The sequence below is a fragment of the Melospiza georgiana genome, chromosome 31 (genome assembly GCF_028018845.1).
Source record: "Melospiza georgiana isolate bMelGeo1 chromosome 31, bMelGeo1.pri, whole genome shotgun sequence".
NCBI classification, from domain to species: Eukaryota; Metazoa; Chordata; class Aves; order Passeriformes; family Passerellidae; genus Melospiza; species Melospiza georgiana.
This window is the reverse complement of record NC_080460.1, coordinates 3,648,379-3,667,262: the sequence shown is the minus strand read 5'-3', so window position 1 is coordinate 3,667,262 and position 18,884 is coordinate 3,648,379. Positions and strand designations below refer to the sequence as shown.

At 59.9% G+C, this 18,884-nt stretch overlaps 2 protein-coding genes across 4 annotated transcripts; both read right to left on the bottom strand.

Moving 5' to 3' along the window:
* Positions 1-125: 125 nt before the first annotated feature.
* ARID5A (AT-rich interaction domain 5A) lies at positions 126-6,165 on the bottom strand. 3 transcript variants are annotated; one of them, XM_058042463.1, is made up of 7 exons: positions 5,953-6,165; positions 4,349-4,447; positions 2,952-3,141; positions 2,779-2,831; positions 2,422-2,519; positions 2,208-2,343; positions 126-2,077 (listed from the first exon to the last, which is right to left on the bottom strand). In XM_058042463.1, exons 2-7 carry the CDS (start codon positions 4,409-4,411, stop codon positions 902-904), a joined length of 1,716 nt encoding a protein of 571 aa, XP_057898446.1. In that variant the 5' UTR covers positions 4,412-4,447; positions 5,953-6,165; the 3' UTR covers positions 126-901. The 3 variants fall into 3 exon arrangements, with proteins under 3 accessions (XP_057898446.1, XP_057898448.1, XP_057898447.1); XM_058042465.1 differs by lacking the exon at positions 5,953-6,165 and adding an exon at positions 4,751-4,902; XM_058042464.1 differs by lacking the exon at positions 5,953-6,165 and adding an exon at positions 4,657-4,733.
* A 1,107-nt stretch (positions 6,166-7,272) lies between these two features.
* NCAPH (non-SMC condensin I complex subunit H) lies at positions 7,273-17,260 on the bottom strand. The gene is made up of 16 exons (XM_058042459.1): positions 17,170-17,260; positions 16,808-16,900; positions 15,741-15,879; positions 15,231-15,349; positions 14,242-14,431; positions 13,541-13,632; positions 12,352-12,533; positions 11,667-11,812; positions 11,429-11,535; positions 11,125-11,247; positions 10,780-10,887; positions 9,633-9,791; positions 9,154-9,252; positions 8,813-8,898; positions 8,128-8,203; positions 7,273-7,685 (listed from the first exon to the last, which is right to left on the bottom strand). The coding sequence occupies exons 2-16, from the start codon at positions 16,853-16,855 to the stop codon at positions 7,626-7,628; spliced, it is 1,734 nt and encodes a 577-aa protein (XP_057898442.1). The 5' UTR covers positions 16,856-16,900; positions 17,170-17,260; the 3' UTR covers positions 7,273-7,625.
* Between the last annotated feature and the right edge of the window lie 1,624 nt (positions 17,261-18,884).

Genomic DNA, 18,884 nt, shown 5'->3' with positions numbered 1-18,884 from the left:
CTGGGGACACTTTGTGGGGCCGGCCAGCAGCAGCCACGCTGTGCTGGGGGCTGTGGGGACCCCCAGAATTCCTGGAGGGGGGAATGGGGGGGTGTTTTTCTGGATTTGTTGCTGTTTAATTAAAAAATTCCTTTTTTAAATTTTTTTTTTTAATTTTGTTGGGCTTTTGGACTGAGATGGTTTTTCTTGGGGGTGGATTTTGTGAGTGCTGAAGGATCCATGGAAGGATCCACACTGGGGCAGCTCCCTGAAATAATCAGAGAATCCTGGAATCTCCTGGGTGGCAAGGGACCCACTGGGATCATCAATCCAGCCCCTGGCCCTGCACAGACACCCCAAAATCTGAGCTTGGCCAGCCTTGGCTTGGTCTGGAATGGCTCAGGTGGAGCTGCTGGGGGCAAAAATCACCTGGAGGGAAAAAGGACGTGGAGGAAAAAAGGATTCTGGAGGCAAACAGGACCTGAAGCAAAAAGGACTTGGGAGGCACAAAGGACCCGGAGCTGTCGCTGGGTTGTTCCCAGCTGGACTCGTGGCTGCTCCATGGAATTGCTGCCATTCCCCCAAAGCTGAGGTGGGAAAGCTGCTCCTTCCCTGCCCACAGAGGGGCTCTCAGCCCCACAGCTCTGGGCTCAGGGACAGGATCCCCCCAGCCCTGCCCAGGACACCCCAAACTCTGCCAGGCACGTTTGTTCCCTTTCCCCCCCTGACGGAGTGACCCAGACCCGGGTGTGGGGGCCAGGGATGGGAACAGACACCTCCAGCACCGCTTTTGCTCCCTTTTTTATAGATTTGTGTGTGGGTATATAGAAAATAGAGAGAACCGTGGGGGCACCCCCAGCTCTGAGCTGGGCGCTGAGAACGGCCCGGTCCGGATTGTCCCCTGGCTGTCCCCGGCACAGCGCTAGGGCCGGCCGTGGTGCGGGAAGGCCGGGACGTGCGGGGAGTGCTGCCCGTGCCACGGAGCCGCCGGGTAGAGCCGGGCCGAGCTGCCGTAGGCCGCGGGCAGGCGGGCACGGGCGGGCAGCGGGCGGCACAGCTCGGAGGGCACCACCAAGGGGCTGGGGAAGGCCGGGATCACCACGGGGCTCACGGACAGCGCCGGGGCCGCGGGCACGCCCTGCGCGCTGCCGAAGCCGCCCGGGAAATGCAGCGCGGCTCCCTTGAAAGCGTCCGGCGGCAGCGGCGCGGGGAACGCCGGGGCGGCCACCACGGCCTTGGGCTTGGCCAGCGCTCGGTGAGCGCCCGGCGAGCGGCTCCGCCCGGCCCTGCCCGAGGGGGACACGGCGCGGCCCAAGGGCTCCTCGTCCTCCTCTTCATCCTCATCATCATCGTCTTCCTCCTCCTCCTCCTCGCGGCCGGCCCGGGGCGCGGCGGGCCCGAGGGCGGCCCCGGGGGAAACCCAGCAGGCCTGGACGGCGGCGGCCCGGCCCTCCCACGGCCGCCCCGCCGCGCTCCGCAGCTCCGCGGGCTGCTCGGGCTCCTCGGGCCGCGCCGGGAGGGCGGAGGGCGGCTCCAGAAAATCCTTCAGGTGGGAGAAGTAGCCCCAGAGCGGGGCACAGCCGCCGGGCTGCGGGCCCTCGCTGCGGTACGCGTGGAAGTAGCCGGTGAACACGGCAGGGGCCCCGTCCTGCGGGCAGCCCTGGCTGTCCCTGCCCGCCGGGGATGCGCTGCGGGCCGGGCCCGCCTCGCTCGGAGCTCGCTCCGGAGCTGCCCAGGGCTCCGCGCTCCTCTGCTCGGCCGGCGCGGGCCCGGGGGGCCCGGGGGGCTCGGGGCCGCTGTCGCTCGGTGCCCGGCGGCCCTCGGGGCAGTGGCGCTTGGGGCAGGGCAAGGACTCGGCCTTGCTCACCTGCGCCAGCAGCTTCTTCTTGGCCAGCGGGGACATGATGGGGTGGTTCCCTTTGGAGTAGAAGCTGGAGAAGAGGCGCTTGTAGGTCTCGCTGTGGCTCCTGCAGGGGCTGGGGCACCTCCCCGCGGGGCTGGGGGCCGGCACGGCCGGGCTGGAGCGTCCGTCTGTCCCCCGGCCCCGCTCCGCCGCCTCCTCCGCGGCCGCCTCCGGCCGCGCCTTGTCCGGAGCCACCTGCGAGGAGCGGAGGGGTCGGGCCGTGGGTGCCGCACCCCGGGCCGGGCTCCCGGCTCCGAGCCCCGCTCTCATTGCCCGGCCCGGCCCTCCCTGCCCTGCCCTGCCCGGCCCCGGGCGGGTTCCGCACCTGCTCGCGGCCCTTCTCCTTCCTGGCCCTCTTGCTCTTGTCGTCCTTGGAGACCTTGTACTGCCGCCGGGGTTTGCTGGGGGGCAGCGGTTTGTCCTCCTCGCCCTTGAGGTGCCGCACGTAGGGGAGGACGAGCCTGCGGAGCGAGCGGGGAGCGCGGTGAGCGCCGCGCCGGGGGAAACTGAGGCAGGACAGAGCCCCGGCCCGGCCCCACCTCTCGTAGTGGCGCCGGGTGCAGGTGGCAGCGCTGGTGCTGCCGGGGCTGCCCCCGAGCTCGTCGTAGACGTTCTTCCAGAGCCGGCGGCCCGTCACCTGCGGCGGGAGGGAGGGACAGACGGACAGAGTGAGCCCGGGCATCCTGAGGGACATCTTGACACCCAGGGGACACCCAGATGCCCAAGGGACATCCTGGTGTCCTGCCCTGATGTCCTGGGGACACCCTGGCGTCCCGGGGACACTCGGATGCCCAAGGGACATCCTGGCACCCAGGGGACACGTCCTGGTGCCCAGGGGACACTCGGGTGCCCAAGGGACATCCTGGTGCCCCCCTGGCTCCACGGCCACCACTCACCAGCTCGTAGGCTCCCAGCTTTTCCACGGCCTTGTAGATCTTCCAGAGGTTAACTGGGAATCAGTCAAGGGGAGAATCAATCAAGGGGAGATGCTGAGGGTCAGGAGGACACGGGAGCCGAGCACGGCCACCCCCTGTCCCTGTCCCTGTCCCCGGCTGGGGGGGGCACGTACTCTGCTTGAAGCCGAGGTGCGGGATCCTCTCGATGGGCGTGTGCCGCTCCTTCATGAACTTGTAGAGGCTGACGAGGAAAGCCTCCTCCTCCTCCTTCTCCTTGTCCTCGTCCTTCTCCTCCTTGTCCTTGTCCCCACCTTCTCCCACCGCTTTGTCCCTCTCGGCGCCATCCCCGGCCCCCGGCGCGTCCTGCGGGACACGGGGCTGAGTTTTGGGGGAGCTGCGGCCCCGTTCCCCCCGCAGCCGGGAGAGCTCCGGGCCCGTTCCCCGCACTTCTCGACCCGTTTCCCGCAGCCCCGGGGAGCCCCGGACCCGTTCCCGCAGCTCCGTTCCCGCTCCCCGCAGCTCCGTTCCCGTTCCCGCAGCCCCGTTCCCGTTCCCGCAGCTCCGTTCCCGTTCCCGCAGCTCCGTTCCCGTTCCCCGCAGCCCCGTTCCCGTTCCCGCAGCCCCGTTCCCGCTCCCCGCAGCCCCGTTCCCGATCCCGCAGCCCCGTTCCCGTTCCCGCAGCCCCGTTCCCGCAGCTCCGTTCCCGCTCCCCGCAGCCCCGTTCCCGTCCCCGCAGCTCCGTTCCCGTTCCCGCAGCTCCGTTCCCGTTCCCGCAGCTCCGTTCCCGTTCCCGCAGCCCCGTTCCCGTTCCCGCAGCCCCGTTCCCGCTCCCCGCAGCTCCGTTCCCGTTCCCCGGCAGCCCCGGGCCCGCGGCCAAGTTGGTCAAAGCGCTGGATGCGGGTGAGAACACGAGGAGCGGCTTCCAGGAAAACAGACGGGCAGAAATTCCGAAATTCGCCCCCCCCCGCGCCGCCGCCTTTCTCAGCTAAAAATGTTCCTCGTTTGTTTGTTCTACATTTTCCGGAGTTATAAAACTTGTTGCTATTTTTGGGCAAAGAAGCTGCTCGGCTCCCAAGTCCGTCCTTTTCTATTTTTTTCAGTCTTTTTTTTTTTTTTTTTTTGTTCTTTCTATTCATTTCACGGCTTGTGACAGACACCGGATTTTAACGGCTCAAAGAGTTCAAAGCTTTCTTTTTTTTTCTTTTCTTTTTTTTCTCTTTTCTTTTTTGGGTTTGGTTTTTTTTTTTTTTTGGTGTGTGTGTGTGTGACATAAAAAGCTGCTGGGGGGAGGGAAAAGCTCCAGCGCCACAAAATCCAAACCCCTTTTCCTCACGAGGATAAAAAATATTTACAAAAACGATCCCGTTCCTATGGGACCGCTCACTTCTCCCCCCAAAATTCCCATTTTTGGGTGCATTGCCCCCCTCGCCCCCCACCCAAAGCCTGGAATTTCCCATTTCTCTGCCTCATCCTCACTTCCACCGGCGGCCAAAGCGCTTCTCGCCCTCCTCCCGCCCTCCCCCGAATTTTGGGGCGTTCAGCACCCCCAAAACCCGCGGGGTGCACTCACGGCGGGCTGGGCAGGGCTGGGGGGGTCCCGGGGGTCTCCTTGCGCCTCTTGGTTCTTCTCCATGGGGGGAAATCGCTGCCTGTGCGTTCGGGACGAGACCTGGGAGGGAGAAAAGGGGGAAGGTGAGACCCCAAATAACGGGGCAGTCGGGGGGATTTGGGGTTACCCCTCGGGCACCGGAACCGGCCCGAGGCTGCTCCGTCCGTGCCTCCCCCCTGCGCCCCCGTTCCGGGCTCGCCGCCCCCAAATCCCCCCCGATGTTTTTGAGGAGAAACCCCGGGAAAACGGCGCAAAGCGGCGATGCCAACCTGGGGAGGGAGCGGGGCGGGTCCCGAGGGGGTTCCCGGTGCCCCCCGGTCCCACCCGAGCCCCTCCGGTGCCCCCGGTCCCGCTCGCGCTCACCGGCCGCGCCCGCGCCACGTGACCGAGGGGCGGGGCCGCCGCGCCCCCTTCGCTGCCTATTGGCCGGAGCCAACACGCCCCTTCTCCTATTGGGCGGCAGCGCTGCCTGTCCCCGCCCCCCCGCGAGGGGCACGCCGGGAGTTGTAGTCCCGAGTCCTGAAGCGGCAGCCGCGCACGGCCGTGGGTGAGCGCACCTGGGCACAGGTGAGTGCGGGGAGGGCACGTGTGAGTGTGTGTGTGTGCAGGTGACACATACACAGGCGTCACACACACCTGTGTGTGCAGGTACACGTGTTACACACACACACACACACAGAGGGGTTTATCAGGTCCAGGTGTCCCACACACACACACACACACACTCCCCTGTGTGTACAGGTACGCGTGTCCCACACCTGTGTGTGCAGTTACCGGTGTCACACCCCCCCAGGTGTTTATCATGTACCGGTACTACACACACACATCGGTGTTTATCAGGTGCCGGTGTCCCCCCGTGTCCCGCCCCCGCCGCCCCGGTTCGGTTCCCGGCACCGCTGACGCGATTTCCTCGTTTCCCGGCGCCGCTCCGAGCGCAGGAAACCGCGGCGGCTTTTGGGGCAAAACGCGGCCGGTTCGGGGCTGAGCGAGCCCCGCCGGTGCCAACAACCCCCGTAACCCCCGAGCCGCCGGTACCGGGCTGGGGGCGGCACCGGGCTCTAATTACGCCCTTAATGAGATAACAACAATCATTATCACGGCATTCATTCCGGGCGCTTCGGCGGCGGCGCTTCCCGAACTCCTCCCGGATCCCGCCGCGCTCCTCATCCCCCGGGGCCGCTCCTCCTCCCCGGATCCCCCGAACCCCGCCGGTTTAGGCCCAAAGCGGCGGGGCTGGAGCGTCACGGCCCGGAATAGCGCGGGAGCGCTGCCAGGCCGTGACGGCGGCTGAGTAATGGGCTGAAGTCATCCCCGCTCCCCTCCCTTCCCCATCCCGCGCCGCCGCTCCGGCCAAGCCCCCCCCGCCATCCCGGGGGGCCGCGCAGGGCCCGGGGACCCCCGGGGGCGGCCGCGGCTCCGGGACCCCCCCGCGCTCGGCGCTCCCGGTGCGTTGTTCGGCGTCCCGGGGCTCCGGCCGGTCCCGCTCGTTGTTCGGTATCCCGGGGCACGCGCGGCTCGGGGCGATGCCCGGGACCCCCCCAGCCCCCCGCGACCCCCGGACTCACCGGCGGAGGCTCGGGCGGCGCTCCGGGGCGGCCGGAGCGGAGCGCGGGTGGCGCGGAGCGGGACCGAGCCCGGGATGAGTCAGCCCCGCTCGGGGAAGTGGCGTGTGCGAGCCGCGGCCATTGACTCTTTCCTTACCGGAACGGACGCGCTTTTGGGGCTTCTCCCCCCGCGCCCCGAATGACTGGGCCGGAGTTTCCCGGCCCCGGAGCGCGGAGGAGCCGCCCCGAGGGCGGGGACAGGGCGGGACGCGCCGGGATCGCGGTCCCGATCGCTTCCCGAGGGTCCCCGGCATTCCCGGGATGATGTCCCTGTCCCTTGTCCCGGGATCGCCAATCCCCGTCCCAACCGTAACAAACCGGGCTCAGCCCCCCGAGAATCCCCCCCAGCTTCGGGAGTCCCGAAAAATGAGAGAAAAATAAGAAAAAAAATCCCCCGGTGAGTCATTTTGGGCCAAAAAGCCGCGAAAGCAGCAGCGGGGGGAAGGCGGGAGCGGCTCCGTCCCGGGTGGGGAGGGGGTGAAGGAGCCGCCGAACCCCCCCGAACCCGCGATAAACTCGGGGGATGGGTGAAAAACCCGAGAATGGGGGAAACAAAGCAGCGAAAAGCCCCGCTCGGGGTTTTAGTCCCGGTTTTTGTCCGGAGCTACGGGAAGGGAAGGGAAGGGGGCCCTGCCTCAGTTTCCCCTCGCTCCCGGTCCTGCCTTCCCCGCTCTGTCGGCGCTGGGATGGAAGGGATTTCAGGGATAAATAAAGGGATTTTAGGAACAGGTTTCAGGGATAAATAAAGGGAGTTTAGGAACAGGTTTCAGGAATAAACGGGATTTTTAGGAACAGCTTGGGTTTCAGGGATAAATAAAGGGAGTTTAGGAACAGATCGGGTTTCAGGGTCCCGGGGGGGCCAGCTGAGCACCCCTGGAGCACAAATCCCTGGAATCACAGTCCCTGGAATATCAACCCCTGGAAGAACAATTCCTGGAGCATCAATTCCTGGAAAATCATCCCCCGGAGCAGCAGCCGCCTCTGGAATCCCCATCCCCTGGAGAAATCCCGGGAATCGGCTCCGGGCGTTCCCGAGGGAGCTCCACCCCCAGGAAAAGCAGGAACGGAGTTCCAGGGGGTCTCAGCAGGAGGAGACCCCGGAACTGATTCCATTCCCACAATTCGGCTCCTGGATGCCATTCCCAGCTGCTGCTCCAGGCTCTGATCCCCGCATTCCCATTTTTCCAGGGATTTGTCCCCGTTTGCTGCCCCCACCCCACTCCGGGGTTGTTCCTTCCAGGCCCCTCTCCAAAATGTGCAAAATTTATTATCCTTGAAAACAGTAAATAAAGGGAATAATCCCAGAATGGAGGGAATGGGGGCCAGGAGTAACAGTCAGTCCAAAAACTGGGAATTACAGACTGGGAAGGACACAGGGACAGACAGAATTTTGAGACAGACAGACAGGAAATTTTGGGATACAGAGAGGAAATTTTGGGACACACAGAAGAAATGTTGGGACACGCAGCAGCCTGGGTTCACAGTGAAGTGCAGGAATTTCCAATCCCAGGGAAAAGCTGCTGGATCCTGGTGGGATCTGTCCAGCCAGGACATCCCTGAATCCCAACCTTCCCAGGGATTTGGGATTCTGGGATTTCTCAGCATTCCCTGCTGGATCTGCAGCGGCTCCAGGGTCAGTCCCCCCCTCTCACCAGGATATCCGACAGCTCCTCGGTGCTCTCCAGCTTCAGGTTCTGGGGATGGGAGGGAAAAGCTTTGGAATGAAATCCCCTGGGATGAGGCTTGGGAATAACCCCAGTCCCTCCCGCCCTGCCCAGGGGCTTTTCCAGAGAATGGGGACAGAGCAGGAATTCCCTCATGGGTTGGAGTCTCCATCCCTGCAGGAATTCCAAGGAATTCCTGGCCGTGGAAGGAATCCCGGTGGGGATTGGGCACGTTGTGACCTTGGAGGGCTTTTCCAGCCTCAGGAACTCTGGGATTTTGGGATTCTGTTCTTATCCAGAGTCCAGAATGCTCGGGCTGGCTCTGAGGGACAAACCCTGCATGAGCTGGGAACATTCCCATTCCCTGGCAAAACTGGGAATGAGCTGCATTCCATGGAAAACCGGGGATGGGTGGGACAAGCTGCATTCCCTGGAATCCCCGGGGTGGGTGGGAATCTCTCCCTGCCCTCACCTTCTCATTGGCCAGGTGCAGCAGGGACACGAAGGCCAAGGGCACCGACAGCTCGGTGGCCATGGTGGGAGGGAGCCTGAGGAAGAGCGGGATCGGGATCAGAGCCTGGAATGCCAGAGGAGCCAGGAATGCCCAGAGCAGGGACTGGGCTCTTCCCTGGGACACCCTCAGGGGTTTGCCCTGCCCTGCTCCCAGTCCCAGTCCCATCCCCATTTGGGATTTTTCCTATCCCATTCCCATCCCAACATCCAGAGGGATTTTCCCTGTCCCGTTCCAATTCCCATGAAGGATTTTCCCACTCACATTACCATCTGGGATTTTCCCTGTCCCATTCCCATTATTCCTATCCTGGATTTTCCTATTCTCATCCCCATTATTCCCATTCCCATTCAGGATTTTCCCTGTCCCATTCTTCCCATTCCCATTTGGGATTTTCCCATTATTTCCATTTGGGATTTTCCTATTCCCATTCCCATTCAGTATTGTCCCTGTCCCATTATTCTCATTTGGGATTTTCCCATTCCCATTATTCCCATTCCCATTTGGAATTATTCCCATTCCCATTATTCCCATTTGGGATTTTCCCATTCCCATTATTCCCATTATTCCCATTTGGGATTTTCCCATTCCCATTATTCCCATGTGGGATTTTCCCATTATTCCCGTTATTCCCATCATTCCTGACCTGTGCCGCAGGTCCTTGATGAGGTCACTCAGGCTTTTCTCCCCGGCCACCTTCACGTCCGTCCCCTCCCTGGCCTCCTCCTCCTCCTGCTGGGGAAAATCCAGGAATGCAGAGCCCCAGATTCCAAGGAAAAACCCCTGGGAACCTCAGCCCGCTCTGGCCAATGGGAAACTTGGGGCTGATCCCATTGAACTGGGGTTTATCCCATTGAACTGGGGTTTATCCCCATGGAATTTGGTTTATCCCATAGAATTGGGGTTCATCCCCATGGAATTGGGGCTGATCCCAGGAACTGGGAAGGAACCCCTGCAGAATTCCCAGCAGGAATTTCCCTTCCTGACCTCTCCCTGCTCCGTCAGCAGCTCCCACATGTTCCTCTTGAGCCTCCTCATGTCCATCCTCTTGGCTGTCTTGGCGTACTGGATGGGGATCTTGTGGACCTGAGGGGGAAATCTGGGATTATCTGGGATCATCATCGGGATCATCACTGGGATCATCATCGGGATCACAGCCACAATGCTCAAAATTCCTGATTTTCCACGGGAATAACAGCGAGCGCGGCCTTGCTGCCAATCCCAGTGTTTAATCTGGGAATTGTTCCTCTGGGAATGCCAATCTGGAACCACAGGGGGGGTTCGGGGATTTTTAACCCTGGAGGTGCTGAGAGGTTTTTGCTCCAGCCCAGCCCAGGGATGAATTCCCGGTCCCAGGGAGAAGCTTCCAATGCCAGCAGGCATTCCCAGCCCAGTGCTCCCAGTCCCTCCCGTCATTCCCAGTGCTCCCAGTCCCCGTTCCCAGTGTTCCCAGTGCTCCCAGTGACCTTGGGGGGCTCAGCAATCAGCTCCAGCTCCCCGCAGCCGGGGCCGTTGCCGCCGTTGATCCCGGGGTGCTCCGGAGCCTCGGGATGAGCCGGGAGCGGGAGCAGCTCCGCCTGGCCCGGGAATTCTGCGGGATCGGGATCGTCATCGCTGTCAGGAACCTGCCAGGGGACATGGGGGGACACCAGCGTCACCTGGGGGGAGCCAGGGGCAGCAGGAGCCGCTCCAGAGGGTGGGAATTCCTGCCCGGCTTCCCCAGGGGATTGGGGTTATCCCCACGTGGAATTGGGGTTTAACCCATGGGATTGGATTTATCCCCATGGAATCTGGTTTATCCCCATGGAATTTGGTTTATCCCCTTTGGATTGGGGTTTATCCCCTTGGGATCGGGGTTTATCCCATGGAATTTGGTTTATCCCCATTTACTCCCACGTGTTTGGGTTTATCCCATGGAAGTGAGGTTTATCCCATGAGATTGGGTTCATCCCCATGGAATTGGGGTTTATCCTCATTGGATCGGGGTTTATCCTCTTGGAATTGGGTTTATTCCCATGGGATTGGGATTTATCCCATGGGAATGGGGTTTACCCCATGGGATTTGGTTTATTCCCATGGCATTTGGTTTATCCACATGGGATTGGGGTTTATTCCCATGGAATTGGGGTTTATCCCCATGGAACAGGGGTTTATTCCCATGGAATTGGGGTTTATCCCCATGGAACAGGGGTTTATCCCATGGAATTGGGATTTATCCCCATGGAATTTGCTTTATCCCCATGGAATAGGGGTTTATCCACATGGAACAGGGGTTTATCCACATGGAATTGGGGTTTATCCCCATGGAACAGGGGTTTATCCACATGGAACTGGGGTTTATCCCCATGGAATTGGGGTTTATCCCCATGGAATTGGGGTTTACCCCCATGGGACTGGGGTTTACCCCATGGGATTTGGGTTCATCCCCATGGAACGGGGCCAAGGCTGAAGCCAAGGCAGCTGCAGGGAGCAGAAATCCCAAAGTTTTCCCACCCCTGGGAATGTCCAGGCCAGGCTGGACGCCAGGAGGGCCCTGCAGCTCCCATTCCTCCCCTCAGGAATTGCCTGGCCATGGATCCTATCCCAGCAGGAATTCCCAGTCCCAGGCTGTACCTGCAGGGCAGGGCAGAAGTTGGAGGTGTCGTTGGGGTTGTTGTAGTCATAATCCTCAATTCCAGCCTCGCTGTCCAAGGCTCCCTCTGGATTCAAACTTGGGCTGAGCTGGGGGAAAACATTCCAAAACATTCCTGGGAAAGGCCTGGGCCTGCCTTGGCCCTTCATCCCCCTTTTTGCCCTTCCAGGAGGGTTTGTGGTGAGAGCAGAACATCCAGAACATTCCCAGGGTTTGGTGAGGACGGGTTTGGTGTTGGGAATGATTCCCTGAGATGATTCCCTGCAATGACACCTTGGGGTGATTCCGCAGGACAACTCCCTGGAATTCTTTTTGGGAATTCTCACCTTGATGTGGGGCTTGAGGAAGAGCTGCCCCAGGCTCTTGGGATCGTAGTTGAAGTCTGCAGGGAGCGTGGTGCTCCGGCTGTTCTGGCTCTCCAGGATGGATTTGGCCAAAGTTGTGGATGCCTGGGAAGGGGACAGGACAGCTCCATGGAAAAACGGGAAGCTCCACCATTTTTCCATGGAAAAACAGGGAGTGTTTTGTCTGGGAAGGGGCAGGGTGGGAGGTGGGGAGGTGTCCCCCAGGACACGCAGCTGGAGCTGCCCAAATCCCGGGAATTCCCTGGGAAAAGGGCTCTGGGGGCACCTTGGTCTTCTGGAAGTGGGCCAGGAAGTCGATGTCCTCCTGGAAATCCAGCTCGAAAGCCTTCCTGGGAACCCTCTGCCGGGAATCCTTCTCCAGGCCTGGGGCTGCTGAGGGACACCAGGGAAAAGGGGAAAGGAAAAGCTCGGAATTCCAGGATTGAGCCCTTCCTAGTCCAGAATTCCAGGTCTCCAGCCCCTCCCAGCCCGGAATTCCAGGTCTCCCTGCCCTGGGCACTCACGGGGCTGGCGGGGCCGGAATCTCCAGTGCTCGGGGCCGGCCCACATGGAGAGCACGCGGGGGCTGAAGTAGGAATATTCCCCGGGATTCAGGGACACGTGCAGGCTCATGGTGCCGATGTCCCCCTCTCCCAGGGCAGTTCCAGTGCTGGAAAAACATGGAAAAGGAATGGCAGCAGCTCAGAATTCCACCGGCATTCCTGGAGTTTGTTATCCCTGCTCAGAATTTCTGAGATTTGTTATCCCTGCTCAGAATTCCATCAGCATTCCTGTGGTTTGTTATCCCTGCTCAGAATCCCCGTGGCATTCCCAAGGGATTTGTTATCCCTGCTCAGAATTCCCTCGGCATTCCCGGGATTTGTTATTCCAGTTCAGAATTCCCTTGGCATACCCAAGGGATTTGTTATTCCACTTCAGAATTCCCGTGGCATTCCCAAGGGATTTGTTATCCCTGCTCAGAATTCCCAAGGGATTTGTTATCCATTTCTGAGATTTCTTATCCCTGCTCAGAATTCCCTTGGCATTCCTGGGGTTTGTTATCCCTGCTCAAAATTTCTGATGTTTGTTATCGCTGCTCAGAATTCCCTCGGCACTCCCGGGATTTCCTCCTTGGCACTGGGATTTCCTCCCTGGCACTGGGAATCCCCCGGAACCCAGCCCAGCTCCCACCCCTGGCTCCAGCCCCACCTCTTGCTGTGGCCCAGGGAGTCTCCGTTGGGCTGGAATTCCCGGTGGTCGCTGGCCGGGGATTCCGGCAGGAATTCGGGCTGGAAGGGGGCCCAGCCCTCGCCCTCGTCGCTGTCGGGATCCAGGTTGGGATCGAAGGCGTGCTCGCTCCTGTGGAGCTTCTCCAGCAGCGCCGACACCGACTGCAACACACCAGTGCCAGGCCTGGACTGGGAATCCTGCCTGGAACGGGGATCCTGCCTGGATTGGGGATCCTGCCTGGACTGGGGATCCTGCATGGATTGGGGATCCTGCCTGGAACGGGGATCCCGCCTGGATTGGGGATCCTGCCTGGACTGGGAATCCTGCCTGGATTGGGGATCCTGCCCGGATTGGGGATCCTGCCTGGATTGGGAATCCCGCCTGGATTGGGGATCCCGCCTGGACTGGGGATCCTGCCTGGATTGGGGATCCTGCCTGGATTGGGGATCCCGCCTGGATTGGGGATCCTGCCTGGATTGGGGATCCTGCCTGGATTGGGGATCCTGCCTGGACTGGGAATCCTGCCTGGACTGGGAATCCTCCCTGGAACGGGGATCCTGCCTGGATTGGGGATCCCGCCTGGACCGGGGATCCTGCCTGGACCGGGGATCCCGCCTGGATTGGGAATCCTGCCTGGATTGGGAATCCTGCCTGGATTGGGGATCCTGCCTGGATTGGGGATCCTGCCTGGAACGGGGATCCTGCCTGGATTGGGAATCCTGCCTGGACTGGGGATCCCGCCTGGATTGGGGATCCCGCCTGGATTGGGGATCCTGCCTGGATTGGGGATCCTGCCTGGATTGGGGATCCTGCCTGGATTGGGAATTCCCAACCCGGATTGTGTATCTTGCCTAGATTGGGAATTCCCAACATGGATCGAGAATGTGGCTCAGGAATCCCTAATCTGGCTCTGGAATTTCCCACCTGGCTCAGGAATCCCTAATCTGGCTCTGGAATTTCCAAACTGGCTCAGGAATCCGTGTTAGGAATTCCCACCTGGATCAGGAATTCCCATCTGGCTCTGGAATCTGGCTCAGGGATTCCCACCTGGATCAGAGATTCCCAGCCTGGCTCAGGAATTCCTGCCTGGATCAGAGATTCCCAACCTTGCTCTGGAATTCCCAACCTGGATCAGGAATTCCCACCCGGATCAGGAATTCCCACCCACCTCGTCGTGGGACTCCTCATCCCACTTGGTGAACTGGAATCCGGCCAGGGAGGAGCAGATCCGGCGTTTTTCCAGGCACGGGGCCAGCAGGGCTGCAGAGAGGGGAGATGCAGGTGAATTCCTGGGATCCCAGCAGGAATTCCCACCTGGATCAGGAATTCCCAACCTGGATCAGGAATTCCCAACCTGGATCAGGAACTCCCACCTGGATCAGGAATTCCCAACCTGGCTCAGGACCTCAAACCTCCAAAATTCCTGCACAGGATCCCAAATTAGGATGGGGGAGAGTGGAGAGGGTAATCCGGGAATGGAGGGGGGAATTAGGGAATGGAGAATCCAGGAATGAAACTCAGGAATTCCCACCTGGCTCTGGGATCCCTAATCTGACTCGGGACCTCAAACCTCCAAAATTCCTGCACAGGATCCCAAATTCAGGAATTCCCACCTGGCTCTGGGATCCCTAAACTGGCTCTGGAATTCCCACCTGCCTCAGGACCTCAAACCTCCCACATTCCCAGTCTTCCAGCAGCCTGGAAAACTTCCAGTTTTCCATCAGTTTTCCAGATCCCGGGGATGCAAGCAGCGAGCAAACACACAGGAGAAGGAGCCGGGTAAGGGAAGGAAAAGCAGGGAAAAGGCTGGGAAAGGGCTGGAAAAGGCAGGGAAAAGGCAGGGAAAAGGCTGGAAAAGCTGGGATTCACCTTTCAGACCCGGCACGGTGACGGGGTGGGAGCTGGGCAGGGCCAGGCTCTCCGAGGAGGGCAGGGGCACGAGCTCAGAGGGGAACAGGAGGCGGCTCTGGCAGCCCCGGGAGCGCAGCCCCGTCAGGAAAATGCCGGCGGAGCTGCACTCGTCAAACGAGGCGACGGCGCGCTGGAACATGGGATCCACCTGGAAAAACACGGGAATCGGGGAATGGGAACCCGGGAATGGAGAGGGGAATCGGGGAATGGGGATGGGAATGGGAACCCAGGAATGGGGAGGGAAATTGGGGAATGGGGATGGGAATCAGGGAATGCAGGAATGGAGAGGGGACTCAGGGAATGGGGATGGGAATCCAGGAATGGAGAGGAGAATCAGGGAATGGGGATGGGAATCAGGGAATGCAGGAATGGAGAGGGGAATTAGGGAATGGGAACCCAGGAATGGGGAGGGGAATCGGGGAATGGGGATGGGAATGGGAATCCAGGAATAGAGAGAGGAATTAGGGAATGGGAATCCAGGAATGGAGAGGGGAATTAGGGAATGGGGATGGGAATGGAGAGGAGAATCAGGGAATGGAGGTGGGAATTAGGATGGGGGAGTGGAGAGGGGAATTAGGGAATGGGAATCAGGGAATAGAGAGGGGAATCAGGGAATGGGGATGGGACTGGGAACCCAGGAATGGAGGGGGGAATTAGGGAATGGGGATGGGAACCCAGGAATGGAGGGGGGAATTAGGGAATGGGGATGGGAATCAGCTATGGAGGTGGGAATCAGGATGGGGGAATTGAGACGGGAATCAGGGAATAGAGAGGGGAATTCAGGAATGGAGGTGGAAATTGGGGAATGAGAATCAGGGAACGGAGATGGATATTGGGGAATGGGAATCAGGGAATGGAAAATCAGGACAGAATGGCAGGGAGGATGAGGAGCAGGGCAGGGAGGATGAGGAGCAGGGCAGGGAGGATGAGGAGCAGCCCAGGCCCACCTCAGGCCTCTGGCTGCCCTCGGGCACGTTGATGTTGCTCAGGTTCTGCTCGATGGTTTTGCAGCTTTGCTTCTTCTTTGGCTGAGCCTTCCTGGCAGCCTCGGGGGCTGGGCTGGAGTCTGGCATGGGAAAAGGGACAAATTCCACCTCAGAAGGGCTGGGATACCCCAAAGGAGGGAGAAAACCTGGAATTTGTACAGCAAACTGCAGCGGGCATTGCAATCCCTCAGGATGTGTGGGCACCAGCAATGTTCTGCTGGCTTTTTATGGGTTCTGCCCCTGCTTGACCCCAAAGTGCAGCCTGAAATCACTGAGTGACAGACCCAGCTCTTCCTCCCACCCCTCCCTGCTCCAGCATTCCAGGAGAACCCATCTGGGACCTCCCAACCCTTGCAAAACCCAATTAATCCAATGAACCCCAAAGCGAAAAACGCCGAGACTCCCCCTGATCCCGGCTGGGAAACGAGGGAATCCCCGGGGATTTTGGGGAGGAAAAGAGGGAATTCCCACCGTCCTGGGGGCTGTCTGTGTCCCGGGCAGCGGGGGGCTCCTTGCCCAGGTGGCCCAGGACCTTGAAGGTGTCGGCGTGCACGGAATCCACGCGCATGGCGTAGATCTTGGCGCTGGCGTCCAACGTCCCAGCTGCCACCTGCGGGGACAGGGAATTCCCAGCTGGACAGGGAAACCCCAACTGGGACAGGGAAACCCCAGCCTGGGACAGGGAATTCCCAGCTGGACAGGGAAACCCCAACTGGGACAGGGAATTCCCAGCTGGACAGGGAAACCCCCACCTGGGACAGGGAATTCCCAGCTGGACACAGAAACCCCCACTAAAATTTTTAACATTTTTTCCTGCATGATAAAAACCTTACAAATGCTAATCCTCCTAAAGCTGAGTAAAAAAGGAAATAAGGAATAAAATTAAAAAAAAAAAAAAAAGAGAGAAGTAGAGAAAAATCTTCTCAGCCTGTAGCACAAACAAGACTCCTCACTCCTTAATAAACTGAGAATTAATTATCTAAAAAGTAGTGATAGACCCAAAGCTAGTAATCTGAAAAATAGATGTAGAAATTTAGATTAGAAATTTAGATGTAGAAAAATAGATTAGAAATTTAGTGAAAAAAGAAGAAATGTTTTTAGAAAGTTTTCATTCTTTCTGTGTGTTTCTTTTTACAGATAGTTGTACGTTAGTTAATGAAGTTTTCTTTATTTCTAAGTAGAGGCCTGCTTTGCTTATTCCTAGTCACATCTCACAGCAGACACCAAAGAAAATGTATTTTAATAAAAGGAGTGAGAAGAAGCTGAGAAGCAAGAAGAAGATGGTAAGGAGCTCTCTCTAAGGCTGTAACCAAGGAGACCAAGAGAAGATAGATAAGAGATGACCTCCTCAACAGCAACATTGGCTTCTGATTGTGATAACGTGAATTATTACATCTGTATTGTCTCTCCCTTCATGTGAGAGTGAAAATGGAGCACAAGTTTTTGAAACACCTCTCAGCTGCCCCATCTCTGGGTCAGAAAAGGACCTGATCCAACAGAAATGAAGCAGCAGCAGCAGCAGCAGGGACCCCTCTGACCTGGAAGTTGGTGAGCTCCGAGTTCTTCTGCTTCAGGATGTCGGTCATGTAATCGATCAGGTGCAGCCCAAAGGCGTTCTTGGTGGTGATTTTCTGCAAGAAAGCACACAGAAGAAAAAGCTGGGACCCTTCCCCTGGCCAGGGACACCCCCGGGGCCCAGCCATGGGACGAGAGGAACGGGCAGGATAAATTCCCACAGGAACTTTTTCCTGGGATTGCCCAGAGATATTCCAGAAGCGTGTCCACAGAGCCCATGGCCCAGCTGGGACTAGACACCCCTTTATGGTCCCTTAACCTGCCAAACCCCACTGCCGAGGGGTTTTAAACCCCGCAGGGCCCGAACGCGGCTGCCCTGACTCACGTTCTCGGTGGAGAGCTTGATGCAGGTGCTGTAGTGCTCTGCGATCTGCGCGTTGGTCCATTGGGGCAGCGGCGGCTGCCAGCTCTCGGTCCTGCGGGACACAGCGGGGTCGGTACCGGGACAGAGCGGGGTCGGTGCCAGGACAGAGCGGGGTCGGTGCCAGGACACAGCGGGGTCGGTACCGGGGCTCCCGTCAGCCGGGACACAGCGGGGTCGGTGCCCGGGCTCTCTCCTCAGCCGGGACACAGCGGGGTCGGTACCGGAGCTCTCCCCTCAGCCCCAGCCCAGCGGGGTCGGTGCCCGTGCTCTCCAGCCCAGCGGGGTCGGTGCCCGTGCTCTCCAGCCCAGCGGGATCGGTGTCCGGGCTCTCCCCTCAGCCCCGCATTCCCCTCCCTCGGCCCGGGCATCGCGCACCGGCCCTACCTGAGCGATGGGGAACCGAGGCCCTGCAGCGACGAGTCCACAGCCCTGGAGCGGCGGCGCTGGCGCCTCTCGCGCTCATCGTCATTGTCGGGGCACTCAGCGAACACGGGGGTGCCGGTGCTGCCGGGGGCCCGCAGGGTCGGCGAGAGGAAGGCGGTGGCGATGGCGGCAGGGCTGGGGCTGCAGGCAGCCATGGCCATGGCTCCGCGCTGCGCAGACAGCGAGCCCGCCATCCCCGGGGCCACGCCCCCTCCGCGCCTTCCAGCCAATCAGCGCGCGGCGCGCCCGCCCCCGAGGCGGGTTTGAACGGCGGCGCGCGCTCAGTAACGGTCGTGAGGGTGAAGAGGGCGGGGCTTCGCTCTGAGGGAGCCGTGAGGGGGCCGGCGAAGGGAAGGGGCGGCCTTGCCATTTGCCCCGTTTTCCTCCAAATTCTGGTACCGGAACGGGGTCAGCAGCCTGCGGTGCTGCTCTGGAGTCCCCCCCGGAAGGAGGAGGAGCCGCCAGAGCCACGCCGCTAACCCCGGAATCGCTGAGGTAATCTCGGAATCTTTGGGATCACCGAGTCCAAGATGGGCCTGATCCCCACCTTGGCACTGAGTGCAACATCCAGGCCTTCTCTTCCAGGTGGGTCCCGATATTCACTTTGCCCTTCCAGGTGTAATTCCCGTACTCCCTGTCACTCTCCAAGGTGTATTCCCGTATTCCCTGTCACTTTCCAAGGTGTATTCCCACATTCTCTCTCACTCTCCAGGTGTAATTCCCACATTCCCTGTCACTTTCCAAGGGGTGTTCCTACATTCCCTGTCACTCTCCAAGGTGTGTTTCCACATTCCCTGTCACTCTCCAAGGTGTGTTCCCATATTCCCTGTCATGCATTTCCCACATTCCCCGTGACCTCACCTGGCTCCAGGTCCCACATCCCTGGGAGACGCTCCTGGGGGAGCCCCGAGCTCTGTGCCTGAGGCAAAGCTCCACCAGGAGGGAAGGAAATCCATGGCTTTTCCTTCTGGAGCATCCCTCGTGCTCTGGGAGCTTTAGGAAAAATTTGGGCTGGCCTGGATGTGCCAGATCCGTCCCCAAAGCTTGGGAATTCCCAAAGTTTGGGAAGAGGGATTTGACTCCACTGGGAGCAGGAGCTTTTCCGGCGTTCCCAGCCGGAATTTGGGATTTAGGGATGCTGCCGCTGGGTGCCGCCGTTTTTCCCGGCGGTTTTTCCCGGCCGAGCCGCTGGATGGAGCAGGAGGAAAAGCCGTGGATTGATCTCCGCAGGAATGGTTCCCAGAATTTCCCCT